A 21,460-nucleotide genomic window follows, 5' to 3' on the forward strand; every position below is an offset into this window, starting at 1 on the left:
TTAAAATCTCGAGTTTGGTGAACTAGTTCTTATTCGAGGTTTAAATCAGTTTACTAGGACTACGTCAACCTAACTTACTCGATTCTAGGCTCCTATCAATATCGTGAATTGTAAATATGGGTGAGTGTCATGGTGAATGGTGAAGAAGTCCTCAAATATTCATTCATTTAAAAATAATAAAACAAAGTTAACATATAAATTCAAAGTGCAAATTAAAAGTCAACAAAAGTAAATAAAATTAAATTAGAAAAAGGAGGAAAAAAAATTGATTGAAAAATAGCCAAAACTGAGTACCCCACATATGGCCAACCAAATCTTTTGAGATACATATTTCCTATTTTTTTCCCTTAAATTTCTTTTGCAAATGATCTTCTATTTTCAAAATTTAATATTCAAAATCTATTTTCATAATATGACCCATAAAGTCGAACCAAAGGTTGTTATACTCGAGTGAGTCGTAATCTAAAAAAGTGAGATCAAAAGTCGTCAAATAGGAATAGAAGTCACCTTGTGTGCTATAGTTAAATTAACCGAGACAGAGCCACTTGATCTAAGTAGATCGTAACCTAACCAAATAAAGAGCATTAAACACAAATAATGATAATGAATTATGACCTCTCTCGAGACTAAAAGTTACGGAATAAAACTAGAAATCACTTAGCCTTGAAATCATAAAATAGGCATCGGGTCTTATAAAATCATACTAGAAGTTCATCATGTCAAGACTACTCATCGCATTTGGTTGCAACACCAACATATCTTACATAAGATCTGAATGAACTAAACTATGATGGTTAATAACTTAAGGGGATTTCCGTTAACGAAGATCGCACAACTTTTTTCGATGTGAACAATTTTGATATCGACAAAACACTTCTCCAACAATGTTTTATCAACAAAAGCTTTTCATTATGATAACTTTTTTCAATCTTTTTTGGAGTAAAAAAACCGAGATTCTAATAGTACGTTCAAGAATAGAAAAAAAAAACCGAGATTCACCACGATTCCATATATGTACAAAAGAGAAAGAAAGAAACCCTGCGAAAAAACGAAAATATTCAACGTCGAACGACTCGGAGGAGGTAAGAAGGGCCCTTACTACTCCGTCCCCCACAGTGCATTACTATCAACGAGAAATTCTTACTTCTTACACGAACGAATCCTAGTCAATAGCCACGTTTCACAAACTCGACGACAAAGATCACAGCTTTTCGATTTGACAAGATCGAAGAAATGGAAAGATTCGGAAATATTTGGTTAATCACTCCAAGAAAGAAGAATAATTGCACATTTCCATATGATATAAAGCCTTCCTTTGTGTTGTTTCAGGTGCTTTGAGAGTTGGCCCAATGAACACCTCTTTGACTGTTTTTGCTCTTTCTTTGCTGCTGCCATTGGCAATGGAAGATGATCACACCAAGACCCTATCTCTTCTATGCAATAATGCCTTTAAGTTGCTTAGTTTGAGCTATAAGGGCTCAAATATATACTCATTTGATACCCAAATTGGATATCGACATCCGTCGCAACATCATCCATTGAAATATCGACTTTTTGATCTTGTAAGAGTCACAAATTTTCGATATTTTGATACGAACAGGTGAAGTCTAAACCACATAAAATATAAAAGTTAGTGTTAACCATGAAGAAAAATCAATTTGAATGGTTGGCTTGGTAGCTCTCGTGACGTACCTTTCGCACTTGTTTGGTGTCAAAAATTTTGTGGATCGTGTTACCTCCGTCCCTTATTTAACATTTTGAGTATCTATTTAAGATACCACTGAGTCAATGACTTCGAAGTATAGCTTTCGAAGACTATAAGATAGAAATGGTTTCAATGGTCAGAATCCTCTCGTTCAAGTAAAAAAACTGGCTATTTCTCACAATTTACTTCCGTAACTTTTTACGTCGATGGAACTTTATCGCTCAAGCTTCTAGAATGTTGTCATCAAGGAATCGCCACCCCTTCCCCAACACAAAGTACATCTTGCGTCTTATGAGCTGATATAACTATTGAAGAAGACACTCGAAACTTTTTGCTTCATCGATCCCAAGCTTGTAATCCTCTTTTTAGGGTTGGCTCAGTTCGAGAGAAATAGCTTAGTAGTCACATTAGCTGATGCTTACGATGATTTTAACTTACCGATATTTACTATATAATTTGTTAACTATTTAATTTTAATTAATATTTAATTTTTTCTATATTCATCTATATCCTTCACTAAAAGAAATAATAATAAAATTCTTCTAATGAAAAATTATACCAACTTTTTTTTAGTTAATGTGTTTTTTATTATAAATAATTAAAAATCTCCCTTTAATTCATAAATGATTAACTTTACTTAATATTATTAATTAATACAAATTAAACTATTAAAATAAAATAAATTTTTATTAAATACCGTGACAATAAAATTTAATATTAATAGTTATACTTCGAATTAAAAAATGACCGTAATATTATAGTTTTTAATTAGTAAATATTTTAAATAATACATAAAATTGTTAAAATAAGTTAATAAACTAGAATTTATTATTGATTGTTGTTATCTTAATTAAATAATAATAATGTGTATTCTAGTAATTATAATATATTTTTTATTTCATCAATTAATTTTTATTCTAATTTATTATATTATATCACATTTAAAAATCTCTTTTCACAACAATATGTTATTGATAAATGGGCCAAATAAAATATCTTTTCTAAAAGATATGATCATCAAATCAATATGTATATATATATATATATTATAAGAATGCCATATAAAATAATAATAATAATAAGGATAAGAATAATAAAATAAATAAATAAATAACATTGTTGTCTAGTGGTGTTGGAAGAGATTTTAAAATTAACACTTAATGTATGGTGGATGTGAGAATGTTGGAAGTTCAATGGATAAAAAGGCAGACAAAGTTGTCTCCTTGACAAACCTCACTTGAGAGTGACTCTTCATTTACCATTGTCATCTCTAATGGATGCTTCTAATAATGTGCCTTTGTAGTCTTCCCATTCATCCCTTGGTCCGACATGTCGGCCATTTATTGCATCGATCGAGCTAAGAACGTTCGTGGGTTGAGTGAGATTTAGTTTTTTGATATTTGGATCCACAATCCCAACAATCCTGATTTGATTTTATTGGATTTCGGATCATATTCGGATCGTTCGTAGTTGTTTCTGTAGAATTGTATCATAGCTTCAAGTGTATCATAGCTTTCAAGTGTGCGGATTTAAACTATAAATCCTAGATCTAACCCTAGTTGTCTCGGCCGGCTATATTTAGCTTCCAATAGTCTCTTTTCTAGATTGATTTTGTACATGCATGGTGAATAATATTGTGGATGAACCTTACCACTCCTCTCTTTCTTCCACCAAAGTATGCAATCAAGTGAGATAAGTTATCTCTCATATCACACTCTGTCTTCATGGGATCGAAAGCTTTCAAGTCAAGTGAGAAAGTCATGACCTCTATTGGCTGTCTTGCTTTAGATATTTGGTTCCCGTGTATTATAATGGTCATCTTAAGGCATACCTCGTCTAACTTCTATACGATGAGTCTATTTCAATAGAGGTTGATAAAACTCATAGAGGCCCTAGTATGTTGAAGCAAGATTATTGAAATGAGTTCTTTGTGTAATAGTTCAAGATAGGCAATGCACCGACAATGAGTAGATATTGAGTTACATTGAAAATAAAGGTAACCTAAATTAAAGTATATGGAAATGTATAAATTACTTCTAAAACAATGTACGCTTCCTATTCGATATTCGTCATTAACAACTTTGCATAATCAAACCAGCAGAACAACGTTTATGAAGATAACTTGGCCATCCATAATGCACTTCCTAATACAAATCAAACAAATAAACATATCCAAATAACAGCCTCCAAAAATACTACACAACACAAAGAATAGCCACTACTTACATTCCCTCGAAATACAAGAAGAAACACGCACGCGCACACGCACACAGACAGACCCGTTGGACTATTACTGCTAATACAATAATTACAGCCAAGGGAGAATACACCTTTACCATTTGGTTATATTCTATTAGTGTCTTCAATTACTTTAACTCATGTGGACTTACATTAAGCATGAGGTCTAGAGGTAAGTCGAGAAATTCCCAATGCTTTTTTGATGTCACTCTGAGACAGTAATTGGAAAAAAACAATGCTACGATCAACAACAAAGCAGTTTCATTATCAAGGAAATGAGTTTCATGGGGCTGCTTAGAACAACGTACCTCAATAGACAATGGAGTGGTGGACGGGCCATAGCGGTTGATGACAACCCCTTCCTTATCTACCAAGAACTTGGTGAAATTCCACTTTATCCGGGTGCCTAAGAACCCATTGCTAGTTGCTTTGAGGAACTTGTAGACTGGCGCCGCGTCTGGCCCGTTCACACGTATCTGCGTGACCCAAAAAAAAAAAAAAAAAATCGATTGAACTGTAAAAAAATTGATGAAACATAACTAAGAAGCCACAAAATGTCACTAATGTGAAAGTAATACAAATAGTAAGCATTTTAAATTATATAAGAAGTTTAAGAATGTTAATTGATTAATTTAATTTTTTTTTTTGTTTTGTGGAATTTTTCAGAAATTTTTATCGATATCAACATTTTATTGATATTTCCATCAACATTATCATAATATTGGCACCTCAACATTTCGGTCGATTTCAACATTTTAAAGCTCGAGTGAGAGAACAAACTAGAAGAAAAAGAGAACAAATTTGATATCGTGATCCTACTCCTAACAAACTTAAGGAGCAAATTAATATGCCTTTTAAAAGTTTAAAAAATTCTATCGTTCGTACCCCGCATGAGTTCTATCTATTGTGATAGTTTAAATCATAGGAACTTCAAGAAGCTGCTCAAATAACAATGCATCAAATTCAGCAAATGGTGAAACTTTTATCATAATGTATCCAAAATCTTCATAGACAACATAAGGACAAAAATTCACAGTTCAGATATTTGAATATAACTGAGTTAATGGCACATAATCAGAATATGATTCTTAACCTTCAGTGAAAGCCAAAAACAAGGTTTATTAGAAAAGCATCATTACCTTTTGGAAGATTGGATATTCTGCTTTGTACCTTGTACAAGCAAATTCTTGAGCCGCCTCACTTGTTCCGGGCTCTTGCTTCAGAAACTGATTGCATGGAAATGCCAGTATTTCAAAGTCTGAGGACAGTAAATCTATAGTGTAAGAACCAAATAAAAGAAACAACTAATAACCAAAGAAGATACAGAATGCTTCAATACCATTACCGAGGTTGCAAAGAAAATGCACTAAGGATCAGCCAAGAAAAACATCAGGGATATATATACATATATCATATAATTTGTGACCTTTTTATTCTTGCAATTCAATAACAGAGTGAAGAAGTCAAAACCGCTTTCCTTTTACAACTAGATGTGTTTACAGAGCAGTTTATATACATATATTATCCATGAGTGTCTGGCCAGCTTGAAGGCAGCTCGTCGACTATTCTCATGGGACAACCATCTCAAGCTAATATATTTAGTTGCCAAAGAAACTCGTAAAATATTAAATTCTAAGTAGGTGTCCATGGCTTCGGCTCATTCTCTGGCCCTTTGGTAGTTCAAGGTGTTCTAATTTTGAATCTTCCACAGTGCAACAGGGCAGAATGGAAAAACAAATACCAACCCACACAGAACACCTTTTTGAAAAACTACAGAGAAAAACAGAGAATGGCCTCTGTAGAAAGCTTGTGTCTCCAAAAATGAAAAAAATATCTTCCTCGTTTCCTTCTCTCCCATCTAGCAAAATTATTCTTTCACAGTTCCTTTCAATGAGCAGACCATTCGTGAGAAAGCTTAACTGCACATGAAGTTGTTGTTTCTTGCGAGAGGAGTGTCTGTGGAATAAGGCCTGTCTTTTCTCAGGACAGGGCTCAGACACGCACTACAACTATAGGGCCCCGGTAGATTCCTTGTTTTAAGATTTATAACTTCTCTCTTCGATTTCTTTTAAATGGTTAGTGTGGTTCACAAAATCCTTGCTCATCATACTTCGATATTTTTCTTCTTTTTCTAATGCATTAAAATACGAACGCTTTTTATTCCACTAACAACGAAAGCACTTTTTCACTCTTTCATATACTAGGAGATTTCACTTGGAAAAGAAAATGTTCCATACTAATGAATTCAGTTTCATAACCATAGGTTTCAATGTACGAGATCTTGTAGCACCTAAAGAATGAGGCCCAGTACTATGCAGAAGAAAGCAATTATGGACACTAATTATATATGCAATTTAATTGAATTCAGTTTATCAAGCAGCAGGAAAAGCTATGAACTATTGATGATAAACGGGCTCACAGTTGATTAAATAATAAATGAATAACTCAAAAAGGGGGAAACGAAACCTTCATCCTTGTATCGGTTGTACAGTTCAGTCAACTGCTTGTAATTCAAATCTGTAAACCCACTGTTCAGATGCGAAAACAGACACAGGAAGTACAATACTCAGTAATTGAGCCAAACATGGGAGACCCACAGAGAAACAATCCACAAAAGAAGGCGACAAACAAACCATTTAGACGCAACGTTAACCACAAGAAGGATCTTCCCCTTATAGTCATTGAGGTTTACGTCCTTGCCTTTGAAATCCTGCGCTCCACCAGCACGATCTCATTAAGAAAAAAGATGCTCTAAAAGAATGGAGGTCCCTCTGAGGAAAGAGACGAAGCACAGATCGAGACAGAAAAAGGCAAAAAAGAGAGATATGGAGTAGTGGGGGGGTGGGGAAGGGAGGTTAAAACCTTGACTGTGAATTCATGGATGGATTTCTCTGCCACTGAGTGAGATGCCCCCATCTTTTTGCTCCTCTTCGGCGATCGCGATCAATGAATTTGAAAAGGAAGAAGAGAAAAGATCAAGGAAAGGACTTCGATCGCTCAATAAGGATTTCGTTTCGAATCGATCCGTTAATGGGTCCCAATGAATTCCCAACTGGTTTGTGACCTAACTGCTTATTGCTTAATGGGGAGCTGAATTGAGTAAACGTTTGATACAATGTAAGCTAAAACCCAAAATTTATTTTTATGGTAAGGAATGAACATTCAAACATTCACTATTGACTTTGAGATGAAATAAAAATGAAAATTATGGTAATCTTTTTCCAATTTATTATTACATAATCATTTATTTATTCTTTCATTTAACGATAACATGCACTTTCAAATTTGACAGCAATTTGTTTTTAACTCGACGTTTTAAGTTCAATAGTGCGACAATATTTTTCATTTCTCTTCCCATCACTCACCTCAACAGGTTGCTCACTTCAACCCCTTTTACGTCCTTCGTTTCAGATTAAGGGAGAAGTATTGGGCAAGTAGGCTTCTTATTCCACAACCACGAGAGCACTTTTTCACTCTATCATATACTAGGAGATTTCACTCGGAAAAGAAAACGTTGCATACTAATGGATTCGATTCCATAACCACAGATTCCAATGGACAAGATCTTGTAGCACTTACCAATGAGGCCCGATTGATAATACTAAATAAATCAATTATAGATACTAATATAATTAGTTTTGCTCTTCATAGACAAACTAGGAATGTGCGATCCCAAGTAAGATCGGTTCAGGATCACAGGATCAAAATCTTACTAAACACAATACTCAAGATCTAAAAGTAGAATACTGCTTCGGTCGTACGTTCTTCTTTCATTCAACATTCAACACGTCTTACCATACTTTTTCTTCCCTTCTCAAATGCTTTTATAACAAACAATGGTGAGACAGACAGCCTCCCTCAACCCATTCAAGAAAGTTCATACTCAACAAGACGTCCACCAGAATATTCAGTAGGCATGAAGAGGAAGATCTATATATAAATGAATGTACAAAAGTTGCAAACATTAATGTTGAACAAGAAGTAGCTGCTAACATAATAATACCTTACATTATGCTGTGAGGCATGAAAAAAACAATCAAATGGGTAAGGATAAGAGGAGAAGACCGGGTTGTCGTAGAGAACCATCGATACGAGTTTGTTTTTAATGGATGATAGCTACTAAGGCATGAGGAGGTAACGAGGTAAGAATTGTTTTAAACAACTGCGCTTGTATATTGATAAACTACCCAGTGAAGGGGTTTCCAAGTGATAGATTATGCTAAAAAAATTGGGGATTCAGAGGTTCTAAATTAAAAGAGAATTGGAAAAAACTGCATAAACAGCCTACGTAATTACAGTTCTCAACCATCTCTACAGCGGTTCCAGCCTACCTGCCCAGCATCTGCATGAGAGGAGAGGATGATATATTACCTATGTACATCATCGGCACACGTGGATTCCGTCGTTGTTTGCACCTTCTAAGAACCGTGCCAACATCTCACGGAGTAAGCTAAAAAATCGTTTCTACCTGCAATCCCCAACGGTTTACGCAGTTAGCGCAAAACTTTAATATTAATAATAACAATGATGATGAGGACGACGACGATACTTGTGAACTTTATAACGATTTGTTACCATTTCTAGTAATTAGATCGTGTTTCTTCATCTTGGTCGCCAAAAGCTAGGACCTGAAATACAGAGAATAAATGAACAAACTGTCCAATCCAAGCAGTTAACACTGATAAAAGAATACATTCATTTTATAAAACTCTTAGACTCCCGAATTTGAAGTGTCCTACTTTCACGCAATTCACAAGATTCAACAAGCAATCGATATTTCACGATCAAGGCTGTAGTACTATTTGTAGTAGCAGTCCTTATATTTTGTATTAACAATCGAAAAGATGGTCGAAAGAAAAAAAAAATCTCTATAGGACAGAGTTTCTTCTTATACCTATGAATTTCTTTGAGAGCTGTGTTTCCTGGATCCGATAGAAAGTACTTGGGTTCTCCCCATAACTAAAAAGTGTATCATGTCTGAATCTAACCGGGTTTGCCGGAATCTAACTGGGGTTTGCGGTGGTGGCTTAATGTTTTTTTTACACTAGAAGTGACATTATTGATGTCAAATGGAATCATAACTATATTCTAAGATTTATATATGGATGAAAAGAATGGCTATAAAATAAGTCGGTCACCTCTATTTGAAACACGCACGGGGCCATCATAAGGTTGTCTATAAGGCATTGAGCTTCTACTGTTTATATCTCGAGAGGGAAATCTCCACCTCTGGCTATGTAATCTTGTTGGTTCACATGGAGTTCCACCGCAAGAAACAGGACCATAGGATGTTCTACCTCTATCATGATAGCGAGAACCTATATCAAAGAAAGAGACAGGGTATCTATTAAAAGAGGTAAATATTTCTCATATTGATCTGTCATATATGCTACAAATTTTACCGTAGAACGGTCGTGGAACCCTCCAGTTCTCATGTGGTTCGTAGGAGTAATGTCTCATTCTTTCGTGGTCATTGTAGAAGTACTCGCCATCGGTATCTTCTGCATAGCGGAACCTACTTGAATAAGAAGCAGGAGGATCCTCCCATCGAGGCTTCATGCGGTGATCTCCGTGGACATAGGTAAACTGATCTTGTGGTGGAGGATGGGGTGGTCTTAAGGGGTAACCACTGTTGTGCAATGCAGTAGAATCATCATGCTGGCCATTATTCAATACTCGAGCAGGGATGTTGCTGAAAGAACGAGAAGTAGATTCGGGCATCTGCATCTGAAGATCTCTGCGTTCTGAAGCAGGGTATTGTACTGCATCACTTGTTCTTTGAGTAATCCCAGATGCATTAGATGAAGCAGGGTAATGTACTGCATCAGTTGTTCTTTGACTAGTCCCCGATGCATTTGATGAAGCGGGGTAATGTACTGCATCACTTGTTCTTTGAGTAGTCCCAGATGTATTTGATGATTGTCCCACCAGTTGCATCGAATTATCTTGAACATTCTGCATTATATCATAACCATTAGGGGAAAGAATTAGAAAATTATATGTATAATGAAAAGAACAGGTACTAACATTTGTGTCCATATAGGAGCGCTCCAACTCGAAATCACTGGCACATGAATCACTCCTGGAGAATGAGGGGGGCAAAGGCGGAGGCTGGGGAGGAGGGGACGATGGAAGAGGTGGGCATGATGGTGGCACATCTTGAGGGAGTGGAGGCATACGTGGAGGAAAATGCTGCGCAAACTTATTATGCACAGCCTCGATGACATTTACAACTACGGAGTTAGAGGAACTCATTTCAACTTCACAAGGGGGAGCAACATCTTCCATTTCGAGCTCACCATCAACATCTTCCAGGATATGCCTATGTTTATCCATAACACGAACAGTCTCAGGTTCATCACGAGCTTGAGATGTATGCTCGGGAGTAACAGCCTCAAAACTTCCATCATCAGAATCACTTCCCCCGTCTTCGTCCTTAAGCATTTGGGGCATGCAGAAACCAGGAATTTGAAAACTCGAATTGCTGCAATAGTGTAAAAATAATAAATGGATACGTTCTAGCAGTTAAAGGTTATTTTAATAAAAAGACTTTTTGGGAAAAGTTGACAATATGATCAAACCTTCCATATTCATCAACAAGCATGCCCTCCATTTCCCTGAGAGGATCATCTAATGACCTTTCTGTTCTCGATGAACGCCGAGAGTAGGCACCAACGGATGATTTGCCACTTAGTGACTCCAGTTCTCGCATATGATGACGAATTATTGATTCTGGAAGGACCCCTCTCTGTGACCATAGCCTTAAAACCTGTAGCAGACAATGAAGGGTGAGTAAACCAAAACATGGATATCGAAAGAAGAGATCGAACGAATATCAATCCAAGTACTTAGAATTATCAAGACCTTAATGCACTGTTTACGATTCTCCTGCGCATTGCTTCCGGGAGGAGCAACAGCAGCCAGGAGTCGTGAGAGAACCAACTGGATGGCTGGTGGGTAAATATCAGCAACATTGCCTAGAGCATTGAGAAACATCTTTCATATAAAGTTAAGAAGAAAAAAAATCTTCATTAAATCATAACATTATAACACACCCAGCAGAGAATTAAGGTCAAATGACTTGCCTTTTAGATTCTGAGAGCTCTGCGTGATTGAATCAATAAGAAAGAACAAGTCCAACTTTTTATGCAAGCTTGATTCCGTGTCCAAAGTCCGAGTGAGAACTTCAACCACCTAGGGAGAATTTTGATTCAAACTAATGAAAAAGAAGTCACAGATAATAGCTAAAAGTTGAGAAAAGACATTATTCAAAAATGCCCAATAGTGCAGCATCTGACATTTTCGAACATAGTTCAACCTACCCACGGACGAAAGAGAAAAAGATGCAGTCTTTTTTCATAACATTTCAATAGCAAGCAACGATCTTGGTTGCAACGATTTGAATCGGCTTGTCAAGAATAGTACAATTGAGGATATAAAAATATATTTTCAATTCTTCATACCATATAATTAATTGTACTTGGAAACATCAATGTGTCTACAATCTTGGTCCTTGAATAATCAATCAAAACTTGTTTGGCCATTGTTTCAGAAAATTTTTCCAGTTGTTTCAAAAAAAAGTTCAATTGAAACATATCTGGAAAACAATTCCAGTTGTGTCAGTGTCCCTTAAAATCCAGGAGATAAGAAATGAATGTAGTTAACACTGGAAAGGAAAACAACGAGAAAGTGAAGCAACAAGAATCCAAAAAAAAAATTATATTACCTTAGAGCCGACACCAAGCTTTGCACATTCAATAGCTACACGTGTCGCTCGACCAATGCTATCTTTTGTCCTGGTCAAGTTCCCAAGCATGGCTTCGAAGGATGAAAGAGCAGCATGCGCTTCCACATCCTTGCCCATAGGTTTTAACTTTAGAGTCACTGCAGATTCAAACTTAACTTCCTCCAGAACACCCACACTTTTCTTGGGACTAAAACTGATACTTTTGTTTAGAAAACCATGCCTATCTGAAATAGAGATAGGATCAACTAAATCCATTGTAAGAGAATTGTCCGTGCATGAAACAGACAGACTGGACTGTACTTCTGATACATCCTTTTGGACAACGTGATCACCAGAAAAGGGAGATGGTCGATCGTTCACCGAATCTCTACCGTTTACCTCTTTCACATCAAGCCTAGGACAGAAGAATAAAACAAGTATTTAGAACAGGCCGGGCAGAAAAATTATCAAATATAATTTTTTTTTAAAAACTATTGAACGCTAAGTTGTTTGACCAAACACGATCCCTAAAAAAATCGAGTTTCACTATTTGACTTTCCTCCACATCGAGCATCCAAAAATTATGAATCTGAGATTTGTATCAGAATCAGCATTATATGTCTGACATATGACTAACTAGAAAGCCATTAAGAACGGTTAAGAAAAGGTTGCAATGAACAAGCATGCTGGAATTAATTATAGGATCGTGAAGAGTTTTTCAATCTATAACTGAAAGGACTTTGATTTGCCAACTGAAAAGAAAATTTAAAATAAAATTTGGATCTTTTTTAGATAAACACAACAGACGAATAACGACAATCCTGTCAATATACAGATATTCAACAACAGATGATTGATATATGATGAAGGAAATGAATGTCAGGAATGGACATGGGAGAAGCATAAAATGCCATTGTCTTTGAAGCAGTTCAATTCATGGGAATTGCAAGGAGGCATATATTGAGAATTTCAAGTTTAATTCTATTAAAATTCCTGCAAAACAAAGTGAAATAAAACATAAAATTGCTTACATGTTGGTCTCTTCACAATTTTCAGCAGGTGCAGGCTTCGGGGACGTAGCAACCATGTTGTCATCTGCACCACACTTCACGTCATCAGATCCATTATGATGTGAAAGCCTAGCAATATCACTGGGACCAGCAACAAGTCCACGAACCATGTTCTCCGAAGATTCCAAATGCTCATCAGGATTTTCAGATAAAACAATATGTGGACATGCAATAACAGTGTTTCCTTCGTTCTCCAGAGGAAGTAACTGAACCATTTCGCCACAATTAGATCTGACATCGGCCAGTTTTCTAGAAGGAGACTCCTTTTTCACACTATTAACATGAACTACTGTTCTATCTGAATGACAGCCTGATTGTGGATCTGGATGGTCTGCAATTTCAACATGCTTTCCCTCCCCTTCCAATATGAGAGCATCCTTGAAATCATGTGGTTGACTCTGTGAATTTTGATCTGCTTCATGACCAAAGTCTACTTTTAAAGGTGGCTTTCCATTTTCCTCGGTGATTGTGTGATTCACACTAATGGAGAATCGTTCATCTTCCATTTCGGAGGGGTCATCATGAGAAGTTCTACTCTGCGGCCCTAAGCAATTGCCTTCTTTGATTTCCATCGGGAAATGAGAGGAACTACATGTAGAAGTTATGAGCAACCCGTTCATAGACGTTCGCATTGATATAGTGGTTTCAGCAGCAGCTTGACCTTCTTCAGCCACATTAGCTGACATGGCCTCCAAAGCACGATGAAGGCGTTTTGATGGTGGTAAAACAGACTCCCCATCAACTGAGCAACAAAACGATTGGTCTTTCTTTAAATTACAAAGCTGAGACCAATTTGAAAAAAATTGAGTGCAGACCTTAGAAGGTGATGTGTGATTAGGAACACCATTTGCTGTATCCAAGCCTCTATCAATACTACCATCAGCAGAATTTGAATCAATCTCAACTTTTCCAGTAAGATTGATAGCTACTGCTTCCTTTTGGTTCTGTTCTTCTGTTTCTGAATGTCTTTTACATTCTTCGGAAGATGATAATTTGCTCATCCGAACTCTAGCTCGTTTCACTAATGGAAGATGTTCATCCCCATCTTCTTTGGAACATCTTTCTGTCCTATTTTCACAATCATTTTGTAAACATTGGTTAGAGTCATCCACCACAGCCTCCATTATCTCCTCCTTGTCTTGAGCACCTCCATTATCTTTGGATGCATCATTGATCACTCGTTTTCTCATTGGCTTCCTTTTCTTCTTGATGACAACAGCCTTTATGTGGAGATCAAGTCCTTTGCCAAACTCAACCTCTCTCTCCAAACACTCTACAGCAGTCTCAGAGTGCTCCAATTTACACCCAGAATCAATAGTGCTACATTCGTTCAGGCTATAGGTATCAGAGTCAGCTGTAACAATTTCAGAAGCATTATCTTCAATGCTAACATTTGAAATCAAAGCTTCTGAAGTTGCATCATCGCAGTCAGATCCATCAGGTGACTTTCTGTTTCGCTTATTCTGTCTCAATAACTCTTCAGGAATGTTATTGGTCACTTTGTCCCCACTGTTAAATGGAATTGTCGAGCGTTGTAACCTGCGCGACCCCACTCTAGAGGAGCTTCTAGATCTCTGAACAGATGCATTCCGCTTTGTGACAGTGCTTTTTAATCTTGATCCACCAGACCTTTTTCTTGAGGAGGTACTAGCAGGAAAGGGTTGCTCAGAAGCAGCAGCATCAGTAGATTCATCCTGCAGGGCCTCTTTATCAAGCAAAGAATTACCTTGTTCGCTAGCCGAAACAATCTTTATAGGTAAAACTGGTTCACTCGTGTCTCTAGAAGAAAGTGAATTATTTGACTGCACATTGTTATTAGTTGCTAAAGGAGGTTCTGTTTCATCTTTTGATCCAACGTTGGCAGATGAATCCACGACACTACCCCCATTTACTCGAGCTACATCATCAGATGAGATAATCTCATCATTATTATCACACTTTTTTAACTTCTCATGACAATCAATGATCTCCTGTACAGCACGAACAAAATCAGCTCCCTTTCCTTGACGTTTAACCAAAAGAGATTGCTTCTTCTCTTCAGTAAATGCCTCAACATCAGTAGGGTTGCAAAAAGCTCTGCAAGAGATATTGATGAGTTAACATAAATTTTCAGGTTTGCCATGCGTCCAAATCATTTTTCCTTAGACTCAATAAGTGCAACCAAGCAAAAGTGCAGAAAGAAGAAAATCCAAGAAATATTGATACTGCAATTCCGAAAAAGAGAATAACATTGCTACCATAAGCTCAGTTAAATGAGATCTTGGGAATGAAAGGGTAGTCAGTTCTCGAGCCATAAATCTTTATAGAATATAATACAGTTTCATTACCCCAGTTTAAATGTTACTGTGAATGTTCTTGTGTTAAATAACCTGTGGTTCCAGGGAATACAACCACGTCCTTTTAGGTATAGGCATCCACTCCGCCTGAAGTTTCCCAACCCTACACCTCCCAGGCCTAATAATGTAGACAACGTCTTCCAATTAAATAAGAGGATATTCCTATCCAGCAGTCAATCATAAGTGTTTATTAGCCCTTCTTTAAATCTGTTAGGAAGCCAAAAATGTTTTTTAGAGCTTGAGGCTCACTAAAGCGTAATGCGCAAAAAAAAGTATGGGCTTTCTTTTTTTTTTTTTTTTTTTTTTTTTTTTTTGCAAGGTGCACTATGTATTAAAAGTACATAAAAATAAAGGAACGTGACTATATACACAATAAGAAAACTTCATGGAAAGAAATGAGGTTTAATTGCCCCATTTTTAAACGGTACTAAAAAATTGTAAAAGAGTTGGATAGATAGAGAGAGGCTAATTATATGCCAAAGCTAAGAGTGAGATGGAGAGAGAGAGAGATACGAATCAATGAAGGAGAGATAGAGAGAGACAGACAAAGAGAGAGCTTAAGGCAAAGAAGAAAAAGAGATTGCTGAGAGAGAGACCTAACCACAATTAGACCAAAGAAGAAAAAGAAAAATAGTGAGGTTGACAGGGAACTGGTGAAAAAGACCAGAGGAGAAAATGTGTCCCAAGCCCACCACTAGCAAATGTTGTCCTCTTTGAGCTTTCCCCTTCGGGCTTCCCCTCAAGGCTTTAAAACATGTCTAGAGAGGTTTCCACACCCTTATAAAGGGTATTTCGTTCTCCTCCCCAACCAATGTGGGATCTCACAATTCACCCTCCTTCAGAGCCCAGAGTCCTCACTAGTACTTGTTCCTTTCTCCAATCGAGGTGGGACCCCAACCAAATCACCCCCTTCAGGGCCCAGCGTCCTTACTGACACACCGCCTCATGTCTACCCCCCTTCGGGGAACAGTTTCCTCACTGGCACATCGTCCGGTGTCTGGCTCTAATACCATTTGTAACGGCCCAAGCCCACCGCTACCAAATATTATCCTCTTTAGGCTTTCCCTTTCGGACTTCCCCTCAAGACTTTAAAATGCGTCTGCTAGGGTGAGGTTTCCACACCCTTACAAAGGATGATCTGTTCTCCTCCCCAACCAATGTGGGATCTCACAAAATGGTTGGTGGCTGAAGGTGAAAGATATCGTTCAAATTACTTAATAATAATAACAACAACCCTAAATGCGGGGGTCAATAATGTTGAAGATGAAAACGAAATAAATCTTCCAAGGTCGCACCTTCCTCTTCTTCACTCTCCACCTTGCACTAACTCATTAGTAAGGAATCAACATTTCAAATGTTACAAACAAAATTTGACCGGTAACCAGTACGAAGACTTGCAGGTCCAAAATCCATCATTGTGGTAAACTCTAGATTTCTAGAAAAAAAAACTTTAACATAGGTACTGAGTTGACCATTCTAAAATACAAAGAAACATGCCAGAGTATCATCTTTAATTAGGTCTAAACATATTCTAGAGAATTTGGTGTAGAAGTAATTGGGCTAGTGGTTTTACATTTCCCACACCATAAATAGGCTTATGGTCTCTTGAAGTCATCTTGCTAAGTTCTAACCACAAATAATGACGACCATATATTGGTGACCAATCTAATAAACCATCACTCGAGAATGGAGATAGTAGAAGTTTTGTAAAACAAAAAATAAATAACCAACCTATCGGGGTGAGAAAATGAAAGAACACACGGTCATCCAGAAAAACCAGCCCACAAAAGGGAGCACCACTAATGGAAGGGACCCTAGTTAAACAAGATAAAACCTAACAAATATTCATAAAAATACCTCATAACCAAAGCCAAAGAGGAACATGGAACCTAGCACTAGCAAGGACCACACCTCGCTCAGATCCCTCCCCAAGCCTCTAAAGATCTAAAAACTTCGCATAACATGAGCAAAGATTTCCACCCAAGTTAGAGGATTGTTGATTTCTCTTTCATCCCTCAACTATACCAACTTCCTTTCTTAAAGGATTACTAAGTGGTCTTGGCCATGTCCCCCTAGTTCGCAGGTCCTACAAGTCTTTTTTTTTTCCCTCATATTTGGCATGGCCCTCCAACAACAATGAGGGTTGGGGGATTCATAACTTGTACATCTTGGTCAAAAATACATTAATCAGTTATGGTCAAATTGGCTCCTCAATTCATTTTATTTCCTCGTTGAGGAAGGCCAAACTCCTAACAAAGGTCAAATATTTTACATGGATAGTTATGCATCGAAGAGTTAATACTGCAAACCAGATCACGAGGCATTTCCTCCATTTCTATGGAGGTTGTAGAGATGTCCAATGGGGGCGGATAGGGACGGGCCTGCCACCCATTTATATCCTCATCTTCGCAAAATTCTCCATTTAGTTTGACATGGATTGGGAAAGGAATTTACCCCGAGGAATACACAAGGATTGGGTTCTCTGCGGGGAATTTTTCACTTTTTTATATATGTATTTTTAAAATATTATTTCAAATAATTTCTATTAAAAAGGTAATAGTAAATTCAATAATATTTCATAAGCAAAAATATAATAAAATGTTCTACCAACATAATTTCTAAAAATTAAAATTTCAACACTATAACAAAGTCTTCAACAATTAAAATAAATATATATTTATTTACTAAGTAAATTTATATATATATATATATATATATATATATATATATATATATATATATAGAGAGAGAGAGAGAGAGAGAGAGAGAGAGAGAGAGACACACACACACACACACACACACATATATAAGCAAGATGGGGCAAGGTTAAAGGGGAGAAACCCTCCTTGCTCCCTCTTGCATTCTTCGCTTAAACATGGAATCCCAACCCAATTTTGGACGGGTCCCTCGTAGGTTAAATGGACAGCTTGAGAGGTTGTAATGATGCATTCTTTGCAAAGGTGGGACAAAGAACTTGGATCATAACTTTCGAAATTGTTAGTTTACAATGCGATTTGGGTTTTCCTTTAATCTTTTAGGTATCCTTCAATACCATTGTTAATTATGTTTTATGTTGAAAAAGGTGCTCATCCACCATCCATTAACGATTCATGTCCTTTGGTGTACTACTCTATTTATCACTTTGTTTTCCACCTGGGTAAGGGGATTTGGCTTAAGGGAAATAAGAGAATTTTGAATCGTGTAGAAAGATCCCAAAAAGAGGTTTAGTCTTGTGTAGAATTTAATGCTTCTCATTGTATCTATTTCTGATCAATTTTGAAACTATGCTTTAGGCGATTTTCTTGGATTGGTGCCCATTTTTGTAACCAAACTTTCGAGGAGACCAAATGAAATAATACAAGAGGCTTATAGATAAGAAGGCTCTGTACAAAAGGGACCCGACTAGAACAAAAAAAAAATAATATACTCTAATCAAGTAAAATAAGATATACATAATACTTATATAGATAGACTTGTATACCAAAATCCAAAGAGAAACATGAAAGGTAACAAAGTGATCGTTCATCGTCCTACACCTCTGAACCCATTAAAAATATTCTACTGTTCCTCGCACTTCAAAGACCGCACAAAATCGCGCAAACCCTCTAAGTTGAACTATCAGCTAAGTGAACATCTAATGCCTTAGTGAAGTAACTCCAAAATTGCATACTGTAAGCACAAGTTACCAAAAGATGATCCACAATTGCATGGTAACAAAGGATACAACATGAACGCCCTATCAAACAATAAAAGTTCCTCAATTACAATCTAAGGTATTAAATTAACTCTTCCACGTCTGACCTTTCAACCAAAGGGATATTACATCTCGTTTGTAAATTTCAATCATCAATGAAATTGCCACTTATTAAGAAAAGAATTTAACCCACCAAACCAAAGAAAAATTGGAGTTGGATGGAGAGGAGTTCACCAGGCAACAATCTAAGTTCAAAAGTTTTTTCTAATAACGAAATAACGTTCCTAGGAAATTCAGATGAGAACCATTGAAAATGTATTGAGTACTCACATCTGCTGGGTTCCAAAGAAATAGACAAGAACTTTCTTCCAATCGGCAGAATAACCCCATTTCTCTGGCTCGCTCACCTGTCATCAAAAGGAGCTTGCACATGAAAACACAAAATCCAATATCTTTACTATCCCTAAACATGTAAAAATGGACAGAAAGATTAGAAACAAATGATCCATAAATATTGACAAAAAAGAATCAACGCTGAAATTAGCAACACAAAATTGAAAGTTGGGAATTCACAGTAAGGTGTCATGTGATCGTTCCACTTCCAACATCATCATCGTGTCAGTTTCCTTGTTGGTAAATTTTAAGTCCCACAAACTATCAGTACATCTCCTATTTTCCATCCGAAAAATATTAATAGTTTACATAATACCTAATAACCCGTCCAAATAATTATAGCCCACAAAACCATCGTATCCCCTAAAACTGCGAACTGATATTCCAAAACTTCCCGAATTGTGTAATAAGAACCCATCAAATATCCATGAAGTTAAAGGCTTTTCTCAATCAGAACCACCACAACCTTGCTAAACTATCTCCAAATCCGTGCCAAACCACTAGTCAACCCCAAAAGCCAAATGCCCCAAAAAACATGCAATCCAAAACCCTTACTAAAGCACAAAAGAAAACACTATCTCATCCAAAACAAACATACGAAGTTCAACAAACTAAACCATACCGTAGCAGGCCAAGCAGGGAATCCTTTCACTTTAGCCAGCACAAGATCCCCAACTTTCCACTGCCGGAGCGAGGCGGCTGCCACAGCAGCTTTACCGGCGCCCTTTCTTCGACTCGGCGCCATAGGCACAACCACAGAGGGCTTCGATTGAAGAGAGAAACCCACTATTTCAACTCAATTGGAAGAACAAAGCCACCAATCAGCAGAAATCGCCCGAAGAATTGGAAGTTGTTGCACCGACAAAAGAACTTCAAGTAATTAACAGACATTGGAAAGCAAAACCCGTCCGAAAAAATAAGGTTTCAGTGATGAGAACACGAAGTAAAAGAGTGGGAAGAAAAAAAACCCTAAATTTCCACAGCAAGAGAGAGAGAGAAAAGCCGAAGAAAAACCGTCTGCAGAGTTTTTATGTTCGTGGAAGGAGCGATTTCACACGGAGAGATATGAGTTGGTTAGGTGAGCAAGATGCAAAATACGCCCTGCGCATGATAAGAAATCATTTTCTCATTACTCTAATGTGCGCTTCTTCGAATTAATATCTTCGACTGTGTAAACAACACGTGACCCACCAAATCAATCATTCGGCTCCGGCCCGGCCCGGCCCATATTTCCCATGATTTTGTGTGGGCCGCTCCTTGAAATGTCCAGTGGCCCAATTATTTATGGCCCACCCAAACTGAAATTTTGGATTGGATGGCTAATTATATTGTGATAGTTTTTTATTTTAAATATTCGATCATAAAATGCCTTTCGTCCCGTTCTCAATCATTTCGTAGCAATAGGCGTGACCGAACCATATACGATTAACAATGAATAAATGGAGAATAACGAATACCATCTATGCTTGATTTTGGTCTATCGTTCCAAAATTCCACAGAAAGCTAACAATTAATTTCAAGAGCATGTTAGAAGATGAATAACCCTTAGTTCAAATTTATGATTGTCATTCTTAAATTTCAACCCACCCTAGAATTCTAATTAAAAGATGAATAAAGATCGAACTTTGAATCTAGGACGGTCACTCTTAAATTCCAACTCAATCTGGAATTAGCTTAATTCGATCCTGACTAATCCAATGAATTGATTTTAACATCAAACATAAAGTTTGAAATAAACATAACACGCAAAGGGTTTCAAACCATTCCACCATTATTTTAAGGATGAATATTACATGTCTTTAAATACGTCTAAAACATAATTCAAACATAATACAGTTCAACTACCAGAGACGAGAAGTCTTCCAATCACATTGTGAAATTTACTGCCGCTTATTATTTTTTTGATTTGATACTTAAATTTTCATTATTTTCTTGATTTGATACTTAAATTTTCCTTGCATTGCTTTTTGTAATTGCTGATTCGAATCCACACAAATTATTGACACTCTCTCCTTTGTTCGATGCATTTTCTTTTCGAGAGATGCAAGAGGTAAAATAAATGATCGGTCGTTAGATTTGTATAGTTTGAATTGGATAGTTGGGTCAACCCTCTAAATAATATATTATTTTTATATAAAATATTTAAATGCATTAATAATAATAAAAAAAATGTATGGACCCATAACTAAAAATAGTTGAGCTTGAGAGAAAAAATCTAGAAAAAGGAAATTCCTTTTTCATTTATAGAGAAATAGTAATATAAAATTTTAAAAGAATAAATAATAATAATACTTCCTT

The 21,460-nt window shown here is 36.7% G+C and overlaps 1 protein-coding gene across 1 annotated transcript; it reads right to left on the reverse strand.

The window, feature by feature from the left end:
* Nucleotides 1–3,735: 3,735 nt before the first annotated feature.
* Nucleotides 3,736–20,170, reverse strand: LOC111456310 (protein HUA2-LIKE 2-like). The gene is made up of 16 exons (XM_023098139.1): nt 19,785–20,170; nt 19,100–19,176; nt 12,701–14,815; nt 11,670–12,084; nt 11,029–11,137; nt 10,808–10,920; nt 10,525–10,712; nt 9,971–10,427; nt 9,346–9,898; nt 9,082–9,261; nt 6,806–6,888; nt 6,577–6,653; nt 6,410–6,471; nt 5,083–5,201; nt 4,252–4,419; nt 3,736–4,153 (listed from the first exon to the last, which is right to left on the reverse strand). Exons 1-16 carry the CDS (start codon nt 19,905–19,907, stop codon nt 4,097–4,099), a joined length of 4,896 nt encoding a protein of 1,631 aa, XP_022953907.1. The 5' UTR covers nt 19,908–20,170; the 3' UTR covers nt 3,736–4,096.
* Between the last annotated feature and the right edge of the window lie 1,290 nt (nt 20,171–21,460).

This window comes from Cucurbita moschata, unplaced genomic scaffold (assembly GCF_002738365.1).
Source record: "Cucurbita moschata cultivar Rifu unplaced genomic scaffold, Cmos_1.0 Cmo_Scf00018, whole genome shotgun sequence".
Taxonomy (NCBI): Eukaryota; Viridiplantae; Streptophyta; class Magnoliopsida; order Cucurbitales; family Cucurbitaceae; genus Cucurbita; species Cucurbita moschata.